Source organism: Capricornis sumatraensis, chromosome 1 (assembly GCF_032405125.1).
Source record: "Capricornis sumatraensis isolate serow.1 chromosome 1, serow.2, whole genome shotgun sequence".
Classification (NCBI taxonomy): domain Eukaryota; kingdom Metazoa; phylum Chordata; class Mammalia; order Artiodactyla; family Bovidae; genus Capricornis; species Capricornis sumatraensis.
Genome location: NC_091069.1, coordinates 102,406,485 through 102,429,038, shown reverse-complemented (window position 1 = coordinate 102,429,038; position 22,554 = coordinate 102,406,485). Strand labels below are relative to the sequence as shown.

At 40.5% G+C, this 22,554-nt stretch overlaps 1 protein-coding gene across 1 annotated transcript in view; it reads right to left on the bottom strand.

The window, feature by feature from the left end:
• Positions 1 to 1,632: 1,632 nt before the first annotated feature.
• Positions 1,633 to 22,554, bottom strand: part of COA5 (cytochrome c oxidase assembly factor 5) — a 31,648-nt gene continuing 10,726 nt past the window's right edge. The window contains exons 2-3 of the mRNA XM_068984104.1: positions 4,255 to 4,338; positions 1,633 to 2,145 (exon numbers count right to left, since the gene is read on the bottom strand). Of these exons, the coding sequence (XP_068840205.1) occupies positions 2,104 to 2,145; positions 4,255 to 4,338 (126 nt within the window). The 3' untranslated portion in view covers positions 1,633 to 2,103. The remainder of the gene's footprint in view (positions 2,146 to 4,254; positions 4,339 to 22,554) is intronic.

The window sequence follows — 22,554 nt, the reverse complement described above, 5'->3', positions numbered from 1 at the left end:
TCCAATGAAATTTTCAAAAAATAAAAATGACTTAAAAATAGCTATAATATAAAAAACAAACAAAAATATGAAAAATAACAACTGCTGGTGATATGGAGAAGCTGCAATCCTCATACATTGCTGGTGGGGATATAAAATGATATAGCCACTGTAGAAAAGTTTGGCAGTTCATCAGTTAAAGCTGGAGTTATCATATGACACAGAAATAAAACATGTCCACGTAAAATTCATTCATAAATGTTCATATCATTAGTCATAATAGCCCCAAAGTACAAACAACCCAAATATTCATCAACTGATGAATGGTTAAATAAAATGTGGTATATTTATATTATGGAATATTATCCAGCAATAAAAAGAAATGAAGTACAGATGGATGCTACATATAGATGAACCTTGAAAACATGAAGAATCCAGTCACAAAAGGTCACATGTCACATGATTCTAAGTTTATGAGATGCCCAGAATGAGTGAATCTATAGACAGAAAATGTGTAAGTGGTTGCCAGGAACTGGAGTACCCAAGGAGAGAAGGGAGTGCCTGCTAATGGAGAGAGGGCTTCTCTCTGGAGTGGTGTAAATGCTCTGGAATTGGACAGTGGTGATGGCTTCATGGCTCTGTGACTACTAAGAGAAAAAAAAGCTGAATCTTTAAGAGTGAATTTTAAGGTATTTGAATTTCTCCCAGTGAAGCTCTCAAAAAAGCTGTAGCTAAGAAAAGACAGGGCTCTAAAACATAATTTGGGTTTCTTAACAAACTTAACCTTTAATAAAAGTTGTGGCACTTAAACAGATATATACAAAAAGTTATTGAAAAAAATCTATCATTTTCTCTTCCCCAATGAATAATATATAAAATAGACCTCAGTGATGTTCTGCAACAAGGACCAGTGCTGATGTAGAATTTTCACTTTAGGTGAACTTTTAAGAAAGCAAAGAGCTACAGAATACCTTTACTGTTCTAACTCCAGTGAACTGCAGATCTATGAAGAAGCAATGGCTCTTCTATCATTCTTCAATCCTGAAAATAAAACTGGAAACTCGGATTCATATCTGGCTCTACTGTATTATGTGACTGGAATAAAATCACTGTGATTGTAAACTTTCTCAAGTATTTCATAATTTTCAGTCTTGCCTTCTAAAGTCAACACCTGCTGTTTCAGTTTGCTCTGAATCCTTTCCTTTTAGGAGAAGGCCCACCATTCAACCAAGGTGATTCTGACATGAATTACCAAATACAGTGCCTAAGACCCAGCCCTGGCCAAGATCATGGGGTCCTGTCCCTTTTCCCACAGGGACTGGCCCAATTCAAGGGCAGTTGTTCCAGAGAAGACAACAGTCCTTTTGTGGAATCTGATTAGTGGACCCCAGAAAAGGAGGTTATCTTTCTTCTTTTGGGATCACAGACTTTAAGGATGTGTGCTTTGGGGGGACACTGGCCTCTTTCCCATTATGGAGAGAGGGCCAGCCTGAAAATGAGGTCAGGAAACAGAAAAACACTCAGGAGAGGAGGCCAGAAGGCCTGGCAGCACAGTCCCAGATGTGGATCCAGCTTTGCCTAATGAGTGGCGTTAACGTTTCTAGGTTGTTACTGAATCAATCAGTGCAGGGGAAGCATTTCTTCACCAAGCAGTCAAACACAATTTATTTTAGAACTGAATAGTACAATCTGAATAAAAGAAAGTTTTACCCTAAACTTTCCAGATGGATATTTTCTCATCAGGCTGCATGTTCATCTTCACAGCCCCATCCCTGGCCTCCACAGTATTGACAAAGGATGCACAAATTTGTGTCATCTAGTAGAGAAGTCAAGCTAGAAACTAACAATCTTTCCATTCCCTGTGCTTCAGAAAAATTCTTAAAACACATCTATTATGTTCTCAGCTCACAACTATTCAATTAAATTTTTATTCTAAGAATAACTTAGAGCAAGAGAATCATTTATACCTACTGAAAACCAGAACTCATCCATTTTCTTGTTTCATGGAGGAAAAAACTGGTCCACCTGAACAGATGTAACAAAAAGTATGTTTCTTATTTTGGCTTCTCTGGATTAATGACCAGAGTCCTTTGTTGTTTTCATCTTGGTTTCAACACAGTAGTATCAATATCCTTTTCTTCCCCTGAATCTTGATCTGGCATCCAACTGAAAATAAATACACAAGTAAATCATATTTTGGACACCATAATCAAACACAGTTTTGGTAACAGGTGTCACTACATGAGAGGAATAAACCAGCTTCCAGCATAAATAAAAACTGTCACAGCTCGGGGGAGGAAAAATAAATAACAAAGAGGAAAATAAGGCCTTAAAAACACAAGTTCCATTTACGGTCACAGTAAGAATTTTCTTCTTGAGTCCAACTTAAATTCATCTGTTTTTCTGGAGTACATTCAATATACATTATACTTCTAACAAAGCCGATTTTCTAATTAAGCTTTATTTGGGTTAATATTCAAGTGTTTTAGAATCTTTAAATAGTAACTGAGAAAAGAGCCTTGAAATATATGTTACACACAGCCATTTTGAGATTACAAATCCTTTAATTACTACTCATAGGTCAACAGCATATTCTTTGACTTAAGCCTCACAGTACAGCCACTTCTTAAGTGATGCCACAGGATGGAGGGTCCTAGTTAGTACAGAAGGCAAAACTGCACAGTCAATACCATTCCACAGAAATCTCAGAGGAAGGAATTAGTTTAGAGCTAAACCCTATTAATGAGGACAACACAGCCAGTGTGGGATAAACCACTATTTCCTCATCTGAGCATTAGATATAGTAGCTAAGAGCCACATTTTCAGAAAGCAAGTAATCTTCAAACAGGGGAATCATGATCAGGATGATGAGAGGCTATTATTAAGAGGGCACAGCCAATTCAAACTTACCATTTTACCTTCACTCTGAGTTACATACCCATTGTTTGAAATATTAAGCAAAATTACCAGCACAATTTAAATCATTTTATTTCAGGTTTTGGCCAACTGAAGTTGGAACACTTAGTTCCTCACACTGGAGGACTAACAGTGAGTCCTAGTCTTGAAGAAAGGTTGCAAGGATCTCTTAAATCTGCTATAAAGTTCCCAATACTGCTCTTTCTAGAGTCAAAGTGTGAGTGAAGTTCTGCCTCATACTGATATTTAGAAATGGTCAGAAGCATGCTAACTTTTTACTCAAGATTATTACAAATGTCTGCAGAAGGCAGATAAAACTGTGGAAAAGTTTTATATGTTCTGATTTCTTAATGTTCTTTGGAGATCAAAACCTGAGCTTCAGGATGGGAATTAACAGGGAGTTTATTACAAATCCAGTCATTGTGATTAATAAGGACACCTCATCGCCTCCTACACTAACTGTTCTTTATGACTTCTCAATTATATAAACATGATTTAACACTCTTGAAAGGTCTAAAGGCTTCCATTTTACAAGGGTAACAAAACTGTGTGGGAGAAGGCAAGAAAATCCTCTTTTCCTACATTAAATGACAGGAAAATATGGCAAAGAACTGTGTCACCTGAGAAAGCATTGCCAATTTTAATCTCACTTCACATCTCCCTGGATCTGATTAGTTAGCAAAGTTTTTCTCTGGCCTCCCAGATCATAATATCCTATATGCTCGGCTTCTCCTGTCAACAAAAGGAAAGGGATTTAAGTGCTGCTGACCAATCGAGAGCATGTTCAAGTTAAAGTTACTGCTGTTTTTAAAGGGATGTTCATTTTTTGTGATTTCTTATTTTCTTTTCACAAACACAAAGCTCCTAGTTTCTATTCCAAAGACCTTTGTGAATCTTTGAATCAAAGAACACTAGAGTAGAAACCATGAGATTTGTAATGTCCTTCAAGCTGTCTCTCCACAGTCCATCACTACAGATTCAGACACAGATGCCAACATTCCTTCCAATCACATCAACATGTAAGGCACAGTGCACCCTTTAGACCCCACATTATGGCTGTGCAATCGCCAAATGGCCCAAATACAGTGACCAACATCAACTCTCCCATTTATACTTGCCAAGACCATGGTCTTAACTCTTTTTTAGAAATTCATGAAGTTCAGCTACTGTGGTCAGCATAATAGAACCATCAGCTGTGGGTTTCCATGAACCTCACATTAATTCACTGGGTGAGAAAATATACATCTTTTTTTCCAAGTGACATCACTGCAACCTATTTATAATTACTAAGTCACTCACATATTTAACTCTACAGAGCTGATTTTGAGCATAAGCTTTTAAAAATCTTTAGCCACTTACCATTGATCTTTTACACTCAAAAAATGAGTATTTCAAAGCTTTGCAGTTTCCTTCCTTCAGACACTGCCGAGGGGATTTTCCTTCCTATGACACAAAAACAATATAAATACAAGGGAAATTCTCTCACAAAGTACAAAGTAACTGTCCAATCTTTTTTTAAGCTAAGCAAAAGGAGAAAACAGTAATTTATATAAGAAATAATTCATAAATCATTTTAACTGTTGGTACCTAAGGAGAAAAGGGTAAAATAAGAAATGTGTAAAATAATTTGGGGGCACTTTAAGGATACCCTTGAATTCTTGAAAACACTGGTTTCCATGAGACGGTTTTCTTTAAAATGTTTATATAAAAATCTAGAAACTGAGATCTCTAGCTCCTTATGTGTAAGAAAGGAAGAGAGTGGAGGTGAAAGTAGTAATGGGCTTTCTTCAGTGTTTTCCAAACTTAGACACTCAAGGAGTCCTGAAGACAGGGAGGATACTGTGTATGACACAGCAGCAGAGGGAGGAGAAAGAGAACATGCAGGTGAGACTCCAGCAACACTGTGGGAGCAAAGGGGAGGCGTCTGTCCTAGAAGCCAGGATCAGGTCGCTTTAAAGTCTCCAATTTCGTTATCTTTTTACACAAGCAAGTCTACCTGGAACACATCTTTGCATTTTCCCACCCCTTACCTTCACAGTCAAGTTCTCTATTCTGAGAAGCTCACTGAGTAAGAATTGGAAAAGGAAAGTGAAATTTTTAACAGAATTTATATATACTGGTGAGGGAAGATCTTCCTGGGCTCAATGTGTAATTAACTTGTCTTTAAGCAGTGAAAGCTCATAAGAGCTTAAGAAAATTGGATTGAACCATTCCCTTTCTGCCAACAAGACAGGATATTGTTGAAGTTCAGTAGCCGGTACTGCTATAAGATTAGTGCTATTTCTGACTTGATAAAGTAACTGTGAAAGTAGATAAGAGCTAAAATTTAGTAGTATTTTAGTAGGTAAATCCCAGACAACCACTGGTTTTTCAGACAACTACTTGCAGCAAGCGGTGGCTGCACAGCGCTGGAGTGGCCGAGGAGCTACCCCACGTCCAACGTTAAGAGAAATCCCAGTAAGACGGCAGAAAGACGGAAGACGCTGAGAGGACATCAGAGGGCAGACAGACTGAAACCACAATCACAGACAACTAGCCAATCCGATCACATGGACCACAGTCTTGTCTAACTCAATGAAACCAAGCCATGCCGTGTAGGGCCACCCAAGACAGAGCTGACTGTGGCTCAGATCATGAACTCCTTATTGCCAAATTGAGACTTAAATTGAAGAAAGGCAATGCCAAAGAATGCTCAAACTACCACACAATTGCACTCATCCTCACACGCTAGTAAAGTAATGCTCAAAATTCTCCAAGCCAGGTTTCAGCAATATGTGAACCGTGAAATTCCAGATGTTCCAGCTGGTTTTAGAAAAGGCAGAGGAACCAAGATCAAATAGTCAATATCCGCTGGATCATCAAAAAAGCAAGAGAGTTCCAGAAAAACATCTATTTCTGCTTTAGTGACTATGCCAAAGCCTTTGACTGTGTGGATCACAATAAACTGTGGAAAATTCTGAAAGAGATGGGAATACCAGACCACCTGACCTGCCTCTTGAGAAACCTATATGCAGGTCAGGAAGCAACAGTTAGAACTAGACATGGAACAACAGACTGGTTCCAAATCGGAAAAGGATTACGTCAAGGCTGTATACTGTCACACTGTTTATTTAACTTATATGCAGAGTACATCATGAGAAATGCTGGGCTGGAAGAAGCACAAGCTGGATCAAGACTGCAGGGAGAAATATCAATCACCTCAGATATGCAGATGACATCACCCTTATGGCAGAAAGTGAAGAACTAAAGAGCCTTTTGATGAAAGTGAAGAACTAAAGAGCCTTTTGATGAAAGTGAGAGGAGAGTGAAAAAGCTGGCTTAAAGCTCAACATTCAGAAAACGAAGATCATAGCATCCGGTCCCATCACTTTTTGGCAAATAGATGGGGAAACAGTGTCAGACTTTATTTCGGGGGCTCCAAAATCACTGCAGATGGTGACTGCAGCCATGAAATTGAAAGACTGTTACTCCTTGGAGGAAAAGTTATGACCAACCTAGACAGCATATTGGGAGAAGGTAATGGCACCCCACTCCAGTACTCCTGCCTGGAAAATCCCATGGATGAAGAAGCCTAATAGGCTGCAGTCCATGGGGTCACTAAGAGTCAGACACAACTGAGCGACTTCACTTTCACGCATTGGAGAAGGAAAAGGCAACCCACTTCAGTGTTCTTGCCTGGAGAATCCCAGGGACGGGAGAGCCTGGTGGGCTGCCGTCTATGGGGTCACATAGAGTTGGACATAATTGAAGTGACTTAACAGCAGCAGACAGCATATTAAAAAGCACAGACGTTACTTTGCCAACAAAGGTCCGTCTAGTCAAGGCTATGGTTTTTCCAGTAGTCATGTATGGATGTGAGAGTTGGACTATAAAGAAAGCTGAGCACCGAAGAATTGATGCTTTTGAACTGTGATGTTGGAGAAGACTCTTGAGAGTTCCTTGGACTGCAAAGAGATTCAACCAGTCCATCCTAAAGGAGATCAGTTCTGAGTGTTCACTGGAAGGACTGATGTTGAAGCTGAAACTCCAGTGCTTTGGCCATCTGATGCAAAGATCTGATGCATCTGAAAAGACTCTGATGCTGGGAAAGATTGACGGCAGGGGGAGAAGGGGACGACAGAGGATGAGATGGCTGGATGGCATCACCAACTCAATGAGTTTGGGTAAACTCTGGGAGTTGTTGATGGACAGGGAGGCCTGGCATGCTGCGGTCCATGGGATTGCAAAGAGTTGGACACAACTGAGTGACTGAATTGAACTTTTCCTTTTCGGCATTATTTTTTCTTTTGGATGTTTTGGTCACTGCCTCCTATAAAATGTTATAGTAACAACTTAACAGAAACAGAAGAGATTAAGAAAGGGTGGAAAGAACATGCGGAAGAACTATACAGAAAAGGTCTTTATGGCCCAGATGACCACAGTGGTGTGGCCACTCAGAGCCAGACATCTTGGAGTGTGAAGTCAAGTGGGTCTTAAGAAGCATTACTATGAACAAAGTTGGTGGAGGTAACAGAATGTTTACCTACTGAAATAGTACTAAATTTTAGCTCTTACCTAGCTCACATCATAAGCTCCTTACTGGAAAATTCAGGCTTAAACTGAAGAAAGTAGGGAAAAACACTAGACCATTCAGGTATTACCTAAATCCCTTCTGATTATACAGTGGAGGTGACAAATAGATTCAGGGGATTAGATCTGCCTACTAGATTCTTAAATGAACGATGCAAAGAAAGAGAGGAAAATAACAGCATGGGAAAGACTAGGGATCTCATTAATAAAATCGGAGGTATCAAGAGCACATTTCATGCAAGGATGGGCACAATAAAGGACAGAAATGCTAAAGACCTAACAGAAGCAGAAGAGATTAAGAGGGGGTAGCAAGAATACACAGCAGAACTGTACCAACAAGGTGTTAATGACCCAGAAAACCACGATGGCGTAGTCACTCACGTAGAGCCAGATATCTTGGAATGTGAAGTCAAGTCGGCCTGAGGAAGCATCACTACAAACAAAGCTAGAGGAGGGTAGCAGTTCCAAGATGGCAGAGGAACAGGAGGGGGAGACCACCTTCTCCCCAACAAATACATCAAAAGATCATCTGCGCGTGGAGCAACTTCCACTAAACGGCTTCTGAACGCGGGCAGAGGAGCCCAGATACCAATTTCTCTGAAATTACGTAGCACAAAGGATAAAGGCAAAAAGGGAGACCAAGGATTTTCGGACGGAGACTCGTCCTGGGGAGGGAGTTGAGGAGTTTCCACACAACAGGAAACCCTCTCATAGGTGGGATCAGTGGGGAGCTTTGGAATCTCAGAGGCAGCATTAAAAATCACCACAGAAATCCTGCCAAAAGGCAATTACCAGCCAAGAAGCAGCTCCCACGCTTGCAACCGCCCAGTGAGTGGGGCTGGGCGTAGAGGTGCGTGCTGCAGTTGGTCCTTAGGGAAAAGACCAGGGTTGAACGCCATGAGGACTCAATGAGGGGACCAATGTGACGCAGCACAGAGGGAATGGCGAAAACCCAAACCGAGGGAAGGCCAGCAAAACAAAGAAAAACAAAGGACCTTTCCCTCGGGAAGGCTCTAAGGCCGCACTGTGACCCCTGGTGCACTCACAGAACAAAGGGTCGCAGCCTCGCAAATATCAAAGGGGAGCTGCTGTTTGTGGCTCTCCCTGGAGGCAGAGACAGGGGCGGGGCAGCCAGAGGCGAGAGGCAAAGGACCACTGCAGTCTCAGCCCCAGGGAGCGAACTTCCCACCAAGCACTGAGCAGGCTGCCAACCGCTAACCGCGTCCTCCTGGGATCCTGGATGGTTCACATCTGCCGGCAGTGTCACAGCCTGAGCCCAGCTCCCCTGAGGAAATGCACAGCCCACCTGGGACTGTGCCCTCGCAGTGCACCCGGGAGCCTGAGCAGCTTGGGCTTGGGAGGTGCGTGGGCTGTGGCAGCCCCCATGTGGTCCGCCCACTGCCAAGTGCTCCCCACACAAGCGGTGGCGTTTCGTTTGTAGTGCCCCTCCCCCTCCAAAGCGCAGCTGAGCAAGCGAGCCCAAATTGGTGGGCATTTTCACCCTCTCCTGTCAGGGCGGAAACCGGACACTGAAGAGAGACCTGCAATGAAAAGAAGGGGGAGCCGCTCCAGAGCTGGCAGGTGCAACGGATTCCAAGCCTGCAGTTAAGCTGTGATGGCACATTTGAGGGGCAACCGCAGACTTGAGAACAAGTACCAGCTGGAACAAGGGAATGTCTGGCACTGAACTGACCCCACGCTACCCATAACAGCCCCAGAGACATTTCTAGATGGGTTTTTCTTGTTATTATTTTTAAAGTATTTATTAGTTTTTAAATTTCTTATTATTATTTTATCTTTTTTTCCCTTTTTTCCCCTTCCTTCGCTCTTTTTTCCCTCATATTGTCCTAATATGCTTCTTTAGTACTCCTTTAACTTTTTTTTAATAGCCTACTTATATATTTCTTTAAAAAAACTTTTAAAATAAATTCCACATTCTTTATTTTTATGTTTGACTCTGGCTTTTTGTATATTGTACTTTTGAGAGTCTAATTTTTACTTTAGTTTTTTAATTTTTGCTTTTTGAGCTTTTGTTATTAATTTTGTATCTTTAAGAGTCTAATTTTCAGTGTCTATTTTCACTTGGGGATTTCATTACTGGCTTGACTGGTCCCTTCCCTTTTGACTCTCCCTTTTCTCCTCCTGATCACCTCTATCTGCTTTCTCCCTCTTCTCTTCTCTGTATAACTCTGTGAATCTCTTTGTTTCTGGCTGTGGAGGGTTGTTTCACCATTAACCTAGTGGTTTTATCTTCTGTGCTGTGTGGTCGAAGTCTTGGTGCTACTGTAAAAGGGGGGGACCGAAACCCAGAGGCAGGAGGCTCAACTCCAGAACTCTGGACCATAACAAAACTCCTGACCCCAGGGAACATTAAAAGATAAGGGCCTATCCCCAAACCTCCATACTACACTGAGATCAAGCTCCATCCAAGAGCCAGCAACCTCCAGTGCAAGCACGCCCCACCCTAATCCTCCAGCAAAGCAAGAACACAATGCTGAACATTAAAAAAAAAAAAGGCTGCCCAAAGGTATACCAAACCCATAAACTCACTACTGGACACTGCACTGCCCTCCAGAGAGACAACATCCAGCTTCATTCACCAGGAAACAGACACAAGTTCCCCAACCAGGAGACCTTCTCAAGCCACTGGGCCAACCCAACCCACTGGCAGCAGACTCCACAATTAAGAGGAACGATGACCCTCTAGCCTGCAGAAAGCAGACTGTAAACAGAGCACACTAAATAAAATGAAAAGACAAAGAAATACCCACCAGGTGAAAGAATATGAAAAAACCACCAAACCAAACCAAAGATTAAGAAACAGGGAGTCTACCTGAAAAAGAATTCAGAATCATGATAGTAAAGATGATACAAAACCTTGAAAACAAAATGGAGATACAGGTAAACAGACTAGAGACATAGATTGAGAAGACGTAAGAAATGTTTAACAAGGACCTAGAAGGAATAAAGAACAGCCAATCAGGAATGAACAATGTAATAACTGAGATGAGAAACACTCTGGAGGGAACCAACAGTCTAGTAATTGAGGCAGAAGAAAGGATAAGTGAGCTGGCGGATAGAACGGTATAAATAAATGAAACAGCGCAAAAGAGCAAAGACTAGAAAGAAATGAGGACAGCCTCAGAGACCTCTGGGACAATGTTAAGTGCCCCAACATTTGAATCATAGGCATTCCAGAAGACAATAAAAGGAAAGGGCATGATAAAGTACTGGAGACAACAGTCAAAAACTTACCTAAAATGGGGAAGGAAATAGCCACCCAACTCCAAGAACAGAGTCTCATACAGGATAAACCCAAGGAGAAACACACCAAGACGCATATTAATCAAACTAACAAAAATTAAACACAAAGAATAAATGTTAAAAGTAGCAAGGGAAAAGGAACAAATAACACACAAGGGGATCCTCATAAGGACAGCAATCGATCTTTCAACAGGAACTCTGCAGGCCAGAAACAAACGGCAGGTTATATTTAACTGATGAAAGGAAAAAGCAACCAAGATTACTTGACTCAACAAAGATCTCAGTCAGATTTAAAGAAGAAATCAAAAGCTTTATAGACAAGCAAAAGCTAACAGAATTCAGCACCACCAAATCAGCACTTCTAAAAGGTTTTCTCTTGACAGGAAACATGGAAAAGGTCTATAAAACAATAAAGTAAATGGTAATGGGATCATGCTTATCAATAATTACCTTAAACATAAGTAGGTTAAATGCTCCAACCAAAGACAAAGACTGGCCGAATGGATACAAAAGCAAGACCCCTATATGACGCTGCCTACAAGAGACCCACCCCAAACCAAGGGACACATATGAACTGAAAGTGAGGGGGTGGAAAAGATAGCTCACCCAAATGGAGACCCAAAGAAAGCTGGAGTAGCAATACTCTTATCAGATAAAATACTTCAAAATAAAAACTGTTATAAGAGACAAAAAAGGATACTACATAATGATCAAGGGGTCAGTCCAAGAAAAAAGGTGTAACAATTATAAATATATATGCACCCAACATAGGAACATCTCAATACATAAGGCAAGTTCTAACAGCTATTAAAGGGGAAACTGACAGTAACACAAAAATGTTGGGGGACTTTAATATCCCACTCACACCAATGGACAGATCGTCCAGACAGAAAATTAACAAGCTTTAAGTGATACATTGGGGCCACACAGACCTAATCGGTATCTGCAGAGCATTTCACCCCAAAACAATGCATTTCACTTTTTTCTCAAATGTGCATGGAACATTCTCCAGGATAGATCACATCTTGGGCCACAAATCAAGCATTGGTGAGTTTAAAAAAAACTGAAATCATTTCAAGAACTTTTTCTGATCACAATACTGTAAGATTAGATATCAACTACAGGAAAAGAAAACTACAAGGAAACACAAACATATGGAGGCTAACCAACACGCTTCTGAATAACCAACAGATCACTGAAGAAATGAAAAAGGAAGTCAAAATATGCATAGGAACAAACGACAATGAAAACACAACCACTCAAAGCCTATGGACTCAGCAAAGCAGTGCTAAGAGGGAGGTTCACAGCAATACAAGCCTGGCTCAAGAAACAAGAGAAAATCAAACAAACCACCTAACCTTACCCCTAAAGAAACGAGAAAAAGAACAATAAAACCCCAAAGTCAGCAGAAGGAAAGAAATCATAAAAATCAGCAGAAATAAATAAAAAGCTATCGAGAAGATAAACCAAACAGACAAACCGTTAGCCAAACTCACCAAGATACAAAAGAGGGAGATGAGTCAAACCAAGAAAACTAGAAATGAAAATGGAGAAATTGATTACAACAGACAACACACAAATACAAACAAACATAAGCTACTCTGAGCAACTACAGGCCAAAAAATGGACAACGTGGAAGAGATGGACAAATTCTTAGAAAAGTATACCCTTCCAAAACTCAACCAGGAAGAAACAGAGATTCACAAGCATGGAAAACAGAACTATAATAAAAAATCTTCCAACAAACAAAAGCCCAGGACCAGATGGCTTCACAGGTGAATTCTACCAAAAATTTCAAGAAGAGCTAATGCCTATCCTTCTCAAACTCTTCCAGAAAATCGCAGAGGAAGGAAAACTTCCAAACTCATCCTACAAGGCCACATGAATCACTCTGATAGCAAAACCAGATAAAGATGCCACACACAAAAAATGAATACTACAGGCCAATATCACTGATGAACATAGATGCAAAAATCCTCAACAAATTCTGGCAAACAGAATCCAATGACATATTAAAAAGATCATACATCATGATCAAGTGGGCTTTAGTCCAAGGATGTAAGAACTCTTCAATGTTCACAAATCAATCGATGTGATATACCATATCAACAAATTGATGAATAAAAACCATATGATTATTTCCACAGATGCAGAGAAAGCCTTTTACAAAATTCAACACTCATTTATGATAAAAATTCTCCAGAAAGTAGGCACAGAGGGACATACCTCAAGATAATAAAAGCTGTATACAACAAACCCACAGCAAACATTATCCTCAACGGCTAAAACTGGAAAGCATTTCCTCGAAAATCAGGGACAAGACAAGGGTGCCCAATCTCACTACTGCTCTTCAACATAGCTTTGGAAATCCTAGCCACAGCAGTCAGAGAAGAAAAAGAAGTAAAAGGAATCCAGGATGGAAAAGTAGAAGTAAATCTCTCACAGTGTGCAGATGACGTGATTCTTTACATAGAAAACCCCAAAGATGCCAACAGAAAATAACTAGAGCTAATCAATGAATGTAGTAAATTCAAAAGATATAAAATGAATACACAGAAATCCCTTGCATTCCTATACACCAACAATGAAAACAGAAAGAAAAATTACGAAAACAATCCCATTCACCACTGCATTGAAAAGAATAAAATATTTAGACATACAGACACTGTAGAACACTGATGAAAAAAAAGCAAAGATAACACAAATAGATGGAAAAATACCATGTTCTTGGATTTGGAAGAATCAATAGAGTGAAAATGAATATACTATCCAAAGCAATCTATAGATTCAATGCAATCCCTATCAAACTACCAATGGTATTTTTCACAGAATTAAAACCAATAATTTCACAATTTGTATGAGCTACAAAAAATCCAAAATAGCCAAAGCAATCTTGAGAAAGAAGAATGGAACCGGAATCAACTTTCCCAACTTCAGACTATACTACAAAGCTACAGTCATCAAGACAGTACTGGCACAAAGACAGAAATACAGATCAATGGAACAAAATAGAAAGTTCGGAAATAAATCCACACCTATGGACACCTTATCTTTGACAAAGGAAGCAAAAATATACAATGGAGAAAAGACAGTCTCTTCAACAAGTGGAACTGGGAAAATTGGTCAGCTATGTTTAGAAGAATGAACTAGAATGGTTGCTAACACCACACACAAAAATAAACTCAAAATGGATTAAAGACCTAGATGTAAGACCAGAAACTATAAAGCTCTTAGACAAAAACAGAACACTCTGACTCACCTCCCAGAGTAATGCAAATAAAAAATAAATAAACAAATGGGACCTAATTAAACGTAAAACCTTTTGCACAATGAAGGAAGCTATAAACAAGGTGAAAAGACAGCCCTCAGAATGGGAGAAAGCAATAGCAAATGAAACAACTGACACGGGACTAATCTCCAAAATATATTTAGCAGCTCAATAAAGGAAAAATGAAAAACCCAATCAAAAAGTGGGCAAAAGACCTAAACAGACGTTTCTCCAAGAAGACATACAGATGGCTAGTAAGCACATGAAAAGATGCCTGACGTTTCTCATCATTAGAGAACTGCAAATCAAAAACACAATGAGGTATTATCTCACATGGGTCGGGATGGCCATCATCAAAAAGTCTACAAACAATAAACGCTGTAGAGGATATGGAGAAAAGGGAACCCTCTTACACTGTTGGTGGAGAGCAGTGTGGAGATTCCTCAAAAACCAGGAATAGAATTGCCATGCAACCCAGCAATCTCACTGCTGGGCATAAGCCCCAAGGAAACGAGAACTGAAAGTACCCCAGTGTTCACTGCGGCACTGTTTCTAATAGCCAGGACATGGACGCAACCTAGATGTCCACTGGCAGATGAATGGATAAGGAAGCTGTAGTACATATACACAATGGAATATTACTCAGTTATAAAAACTAATGCACCTGAGTCAGTTCTAATGAGGTGGATGAAGCTGGAGTCGATTATACAGAGTGAAGTACATCAGAAAGAGAAAGACAAATACGGTATATTAACACATATATATGGAATTTAGAAAGATGGTACCAACAATCCTACCTGCAGGGCAACAAAGGAGAGAGAGGTAAAGAACAGACTTTTGGACTCAGTGGGAGAAGGCGAGGATGGGAGGACTTGAGAGAATAGCGTTGAAACATATATATTACCATATGTAAAACAGATGACCAGTGCAAGTTTGATGCATGAAGCAGAGCACCCAAAGCTGGCGCTCTGGGACAACCTAGAGGGACAGGGTGGGGAGGTGGGAAGGGGATTCAGGATGGGGCGGACACATGTATGTCTATGGCCAATTCATGTTGATGTATGGCAAAAACCATCACAATACTGTAATTACCCTCCAATTAAAATAAATTAATTTTTTTAATAAAAATAAAAACATAAGAAGCAAAGAACAAACAAACAAAAGCTAGAGGAGGTGATGGAATTCCAGCTGAGCTATTTAAAATCTTAAAAGATGATGCTATTAAAGTGCTGCACTCAATATGTCAGCAAACTTGGAAAACTGAGCAATGGGTAAAGGACCAGGAAAGATCAGTTTTCATTCCAATCTCAAAGAAAGGCAATGACAAAAATGTTCAAACTACCAAACAATTGCACTCAGTTCACTAGCTAGTAAGGTTATGCTCAAAATCTTTCAAGCTAGGCTTCAGCACTACATGAACCGAGAATTTCAAGATGTACAAGCTGGGTGTAGAAAAGGAACCAGAGATCAAATTGCCAATATTCGTTGGCTCATAAAGCAAGGGGGTTCCAGAAAAACATCTACTTCTGCTTCATTGACTATGATAAACCTCTGACTGTGTGGACCACAACAAACTGTGGAAAATTATTAAAGAGATGGGAATACCAAATCCCCTTAATGTTAGGACCTAGCCGGCGCCATGACAGGCTTCAGGGGCCATGGTAGGCCTAAACCTCCTTCACAGAAGGGATGAGTCACTGCCCAGGAGAAACTGAGATCACCTCCTGCCAACACCAAAGACTTGGCCAATCAGTATGCTCCCTGTAGCCTGGTTCAAGCCTATCAGGATGAGGATGAACCTCTCCCAAGAAAGGCCACGCCTCCAAAAATCTAGCCAATTAGTAAAGACCAGGAACCTCCTACAGCCAATAAGCCCTTGCCAACTCCCTGTCTTTGTCCTAAACCTATAAATACTGCTGTAATCCAGGGCTCCGGGCTCTTGTTCTACTCCACTGTGTTGGATGTGACGGGAGCCCTGGCTCGAGCTAGCAGTAAACCCCTTTATGCTTTTGCTTTGCTGTGGATGTCTTATTCTCTCAGTTTTGGGGACTCGGACACTGGGCATAACACTTACCTGTCTTCTGCTGTCTCCTAAGAAACCTGTATGCAGGTCAGGAAGCAACAGTTAGAACCAGCCAAGGGGAGAAAAGATGGTGGAAGCGTAGGTGGACGTGGAGTCCATCTCTCTCCACGGACACATCAGGAACACACCCTCAGACACAGAAGCACGTGCAGAACACCAGCTGAGAGCGGGCAGGAGTGCCTGCCACTGGGAAAGAATACACAGAGCCACGCAAAACTCAGCAGGATGAAGGAAGGAGGGGGAAACAGGAGAGTCAGGAGAGTTAGCAGGACTGGACCTGCCCTCAGTGGGTGGGGGAACTGAAGCAAGGGTCTGACCCTCACATCGGGGTAACTCTTTGTGTCAGAGGAGAAACATTTGATGCTGAGAGTGAAGCAGCTGATCTGTGACAGTCTAAATGGAATGAGAATCGCACAGACTTGCTGCAGCCATACACACCCCAGACAGGACCCCTAGAAGGCACAGTGGCTGGGAGCTGGAGCGCAGGGATTGTAGAGCAATCCCAGGGCGCGGATTTCTGTTGACTGTGGGGAGACAGCCCGAGGGGAGGTGAGGAGATTGTGGTGGGAAAAGCCTGTGGAGGAAAACCAGCCACTGAGGGAACGCAACAAGCTCAGTCATGTGTAGGGGATGGAGCCATCACCGTAGCATCTCTCTCGCTACATGCCAACACCAGTAGCTGAACAATAGAGACACTGGCCCTTCAAGCTCTTGACTCGGGAAACAAGGGAAGGACTCCAGCCAGGGGAGTCCCTTTATGTGCCTGACTTGGGGAGCTACGGAAAAGGACCCAAGCCAGGGAGCCCTCTAAGACGACCCACATGCAGAGGTGGAGATCAAACCCAACTGAAACCAGGGCACCATGGCTAAGGAAGAGGACCCAAAGCCTTCCCACTAGCTGTACAAACTGTGGATTAAATCCGTACAATCAGCTACGCAGACTCTGTATCTATGGAATATATAAAAGGACGTTGAGAACTCTCACAAAAGAAAATGCACATGCGTTCTGACAGCTGTGGACACTGGAGGCAAGAACACACAGGAGTAGGACCAGATGTGAATCTGAGCTGCCCCCACAGCAGACCCAGACACCAGCCCAGTGCTGGCGTGCACTCTAGGGAGGCAAGGTGGGCTGTGACTCCCAACGAGGGAAAGGATGCTGATGGCAGAGACTCAAGAAAGACATTTATTATTCTTATATTTTGACTGTTCTGTGGTTGCTTCCGGATTTTTTTTTCTTTTTCATTGGATTTTTTTTAAAATTTTTCATCTGCTGCTGTATCCGTTGACTTTATTAGCACTATTAACTCTAAGCTTTTTAGAACTTTTAAAATCACCCTTTCTATTTCTGTTACATACTTCTGCCTCTACATTGGCCTTTCATGCTTCTGTGGAGTTCTCTTTTTTTCTTCTTCTCTTTTTCCCCTATCATTTTCCTTTCTTTAAGTTCAGCTTTTAAATGTTAAAATATTACTGTTTTCTCTACACGTGTTCCTTCATTTGCTTTCCTCCTGTTCTGTCCCCACTGCGGTTAACCTTTACTACGTCTTCTTCAGCTACCTCTATCTCACCTCGCACTTCTAGTCTCTTTCTCTCACCGTATGTGTTAGCTTGTTTGTGTTGCTTTAATCCCCAGTTTGCACCTTGCTTTAGTTTGTTTTCCAGTTTGTGCTTTAGGTTACTTTTGTTCTTAACTGATGGATATTATTTTTGGTTTCCTCTGTTCATGGGTCAATCCATTGTACTTTATTTTTTTTTTGGACCGTTTGGCTTTGCTTATGGGTGTATATTTATGTATGTATATTCCATTATTTTAGTTAGCAATTGCCTGATTTTGTAACTGACCTTTGTCTGTGGTGTGTCTTTTGTTTCTCGTTTTTGTGTTATTTGTTTTAATCCCATTTAATGTCACAACAGACTACCTGTGGAATGTCCATTCCCAGCAAGTGATCAAGCCCTGACCTTTGGCATGGGAGCGCTGACTCCAAGACCCTAGACTACCAGGGAACTCGTGACCCCAGGGAGCATCAAACAAAGAGCTCCCACAAAGCCAGCACGTGCACACAAGACCCAGCACCGCCCAGCTGCCAACAGAGCCCTGCGCAGGACGCCTCATCCAAACAGCAAACAGGACAGAAATACAAACCACCTCACTCGGCCCTGCCGTGGGTGGGGAGACAACTGACATCCCTCTACCGGAACACGAGCACATGTCACGCCCTACACAAAACTTACACAAACCACTGGACCGACCTCAGGAGGGCAGAAGCCAAAAGGAAGAAAGAATTCAACCTGAAAGTCTCAAAAACAGATACCTCAAACACAATAAGTTAAAAAAAAAGAAAAATGAAAAGAAAGAGAAGTACTGTGCAAATGAAGAAACAACCTAGAAACACACAAGTCCAAATAAATGAAGAGAAAGCAGGCAAACTACCTGAAAAAGAACTCAGGATAATGGCAGCACAGGTGATCCGAAACCTCAAAAGTAGAATCGAGAAAATGCAAGAATCAATTAACAAAGACCTAGAAGAAATAGAGAATGAACATACAGAGACAAATGACACAATTACTGAAATTAAAAATACTCCAGAAGGAACCAATAGCAGAATACCTGAGCCAGAAGGACAGCCAAGTGACCTAGAAGATAGAATCGTGGAAATAACTGCCAAAGAGCAGAATAAAGTAAAAGGAATGAAAATAATTGAGGACAGTCTCAGAGACCTCTGGGACAATATTAAACACACCAACATTCGAATTATAGGGAATCCAGAAGAAGAAAAGGAAAAGGAAGGGTATGAGAAAATTTTTTAAGAGAGTCTAGTTGAAAATTTCCCCAACATGGAAAACAAAATAGTCAATCAAGTCCAAGAAATACAAAGAGTTCCATACAGGATAAACCTAAGGAGAAACACCCCAAGACACATACTAATCAAACTAACAAAGACTAAACACAAAGAAAGAATGTTTAAAGTAGCAAGGGAAAAGCAACAAGTAACATACAAAGGAAATCCCACACGTTTAACAGCTGATCTTTCAGCAGAAAATCTGCAGTCCAGAAGTGATATATTTAAAGTAACGAAAGGGGAAACGTTTACAACCAAGATTACTCTACCCAACAAGGGTCTCATTCAAAATTGATAGCAAAATCAAAAACCTTACAGACCTGGAAAAGTTAAGATAACTTAGTGCCACCAAACCAACATTACAACAGATGTTAAAAGGACTTATACAGACAGGAGGTGCAAGAGAAGAGAAAGATCTACAAAAACAAACCCCAAACGGTTAAGAAAATGGCAATAGGAACGTCTATATCAACAATTACTTTGAATGTAAATGGATTAAATGCTCCTACCAAAAGACACAGACTGGCTGAATGGATACATTCAAGACCCATATATATGCTGTCAACAAGAAACCCACTTCAGACCTAAACACACATACACACTGAAAGGAAGAGGATCGAAAACTATATTCCATGCAAGTGGAAATCAAAAGAAAGCTAGGGAAGCGATCCTCATATCAGACAACATAGACCTAAAAGTAAAGAATATTACAAGAGATAAAGAAGGACACTACATAATGATCACGGTATCAATCCAGAGGGAAGACATGACAATTGTAAATATCTATGCACCCAATACAGGAGCACCTCAATACATAAGACACACACAACTAGACATAAAAGGAGAAATTGACTGTAACACATAATAGTAGGAGACTAACACCCCACTCACACCAATGGACAGATCATCAAAACAGAAAATTAATAAGGAGACACAAGCCTTAAATGACACATTAGACCAGGTGGATCTCACTGGTATCTTCAGTACATTCCATTCAAATGCAGAAGAATACACTTTCTTCTCAAGTGCACATGGAACATTCTCCAGGATAGACCACATCTTGGGTCACAAGTCAAGCCTCAGTAAATTTAAGACTAGATATCAATTACAAGAAAATGACTAAAAACACAAACACATGGAGATTAAACAATACACTTCCAAATAACGAACAGGTTACTGAAGAAATCAAAAGGGAAATAAAAAATTCCTAGAAACAAATGACAATGAAAACTTGGTAACTCAAAACCTATGGCTGCAGCAAAAGCAGTTCTAAGAGGGAAGTTTATACAGTACAGCCCTACCTCGAGAAACAAGAAAAACAGTGAGTAGACAACTTTACACCTAGAACAACTGGAAAAAGAACAGCAACAAAAACCAAAGTTAGCAGAAGGAAAGAAAGCATAAAGGTCAGAGCAGAAATAAACGAGGAGGAAATTTAAGAAACAATAGTGAAGATTAACAGAACTAAAAGCTGGTTCTTTGAGAAGATAAACAAAATTGACAAAGCTTCATCCAGACTCATCAAGGAAAAAAGAGAGGAATCAAATCAACAAAATTAGAAAAGAAGGAGGAGAGGTTACAACAGACAATGCAGAAATACAAAGGATTATAAGACACTATTATGAGTAACTATACGGCAACAAAACGGACGGCCTAGAAGAAATGGACAGGTTTTTAGAAAAGTGTGATCATATAAGACTGAACCAGGAGAAACAGAAATTATGAACCACCTAATTACAAGCACTGAAATCAAACCTGTGATCAAAAACCTCTCAAAAAACAAAAGCCCATGGCAAGATGCTTTCACAGGTGAATTCTATCAAATATTTAGACAAGAGCTAATGCCTATCCTTCTAAAACTCTTTCAGAAAACTGAAGAGGAAGGAACACATCCAAAAACATTCTACGAGGCCACCATCACCCTGATACTAAAACCAGGCAGAGACAACATGAAAAAGTAACATATAGGCCAATATAACTGATGAACATAGATGCAAAAATCCTCAACAAATCTCTAGGAAACAGAATTCGATAACACATTTAAAAGCTCATACACGATGATCAAGTTGGGTTTATTCCAGGGATGCAAGGATTCTTCAATATATGCAAATCAATTACTGTGATACACCATATTAACAAATTAAAAGATAAAAACCATATGATAATCTCAATAGATGCAGAAAAGGTCTTTGATAAAATTCAGCACCCATTTATGATAAAAACTTGAAAAAATGGGCAGAAAAGAACCTACCTCAACTTAATAAAGGCCATATATGATAAGCCCATAGCAAACACTATTCTCAATGGTGAAACGCAGAAAGCATTCCCTCTAAGATCAGATACAAAACAAGGGGTTCCACTCTTACCACTATTATTCACCATAGTTTTATAAGTCCTATCTATGACAATCAGAGAAAAAAAAGAAATAAAGGGAATCCAGATCGGAAGAGAAGAAATAAAACTGTTTGCAGATGACATGATACTATACGTAGAAAACTCTGAAGAGACTATCAGAAAATTACTAGAGCTAATCAGTGAATTTAGCAAAGTCACAGGATACAAAATCAATACACAGAAATCACTTGCATTTCCCTATACTAACACCAGCAAAAAAAAAAATCAGAAAGAGAAATTAAGGAATCAATCTCATTCACCACTACAACAAAAAGAATAAAATATCTAGGAATAAACCTACCTAAGGAGACAAATGGAGAAGGAAATGGCAACCCAACCCACTCCACTGTTCTTGCCTGGAGAATCCCAGGGACAGAGGAGCCTGGTGGGCTGCCGCCTATGGGGTCGCACAGAGTCAGACATGACTGAAGCGACTATGCAGCAGCAACAGCAGCAAGGAGACAAAAGAACTGCATACGGAGAATTACAAAACACTGAGCAAAGAAATGAGATGACATAAACAGAGGGAGAGATATTCCATGTCCCTGGGTTGGAAGACTCAACATTGTGAAAATGACCGAACTACCAACTGCAATCTACAGACTCAACAAGATCCCTATCAAATCACCAAAGGCATGTTTCACAGAACTACAACAAAAAATTTCACAATTCATATGGAAACACAAAAGACCCCGAATAGCCAAAGCAGTCTTAAGAAAGATGAAAGAAGCTGGAGGAATCAACCTTCCTGACTTCAGAATACACTACAAAGCTACAGTCATCAAGACAGTATGGTACTGGCACAAAAACAGAAATATAGACCGATGACACAAGAGAGACAGCCCAGAGATTAAACCCATGCACCTATGGGTACCTTATTTTTGACAAAGGAGGCAAGAATATACAATGGGGCAAAGACAGCCTTTTCAATAAATGGTGCTGGGAAAACTGGACAGCTACATGTAAAAGAATGAAATTAGAACACTTCTAACACTAAACACAAAGATAAACTCAAAATGGATTAAAGACCTAAATGTAAGACCAGAATCTATAAAACTCTTAGAGGAAAACATAGGCAGAACACTTGATGACATAAATCAAAGCAAGATACTCTATGACCCACCTCCTAGAGTAATGGAAATAAAAATCAAAACAAGTGGGATCTAATTAAACTTAAAAGCTTTTGCACAGCAAAGTAAACTATAAACAAAGTGAAAAGACAACCCTCAGAAAGGGAG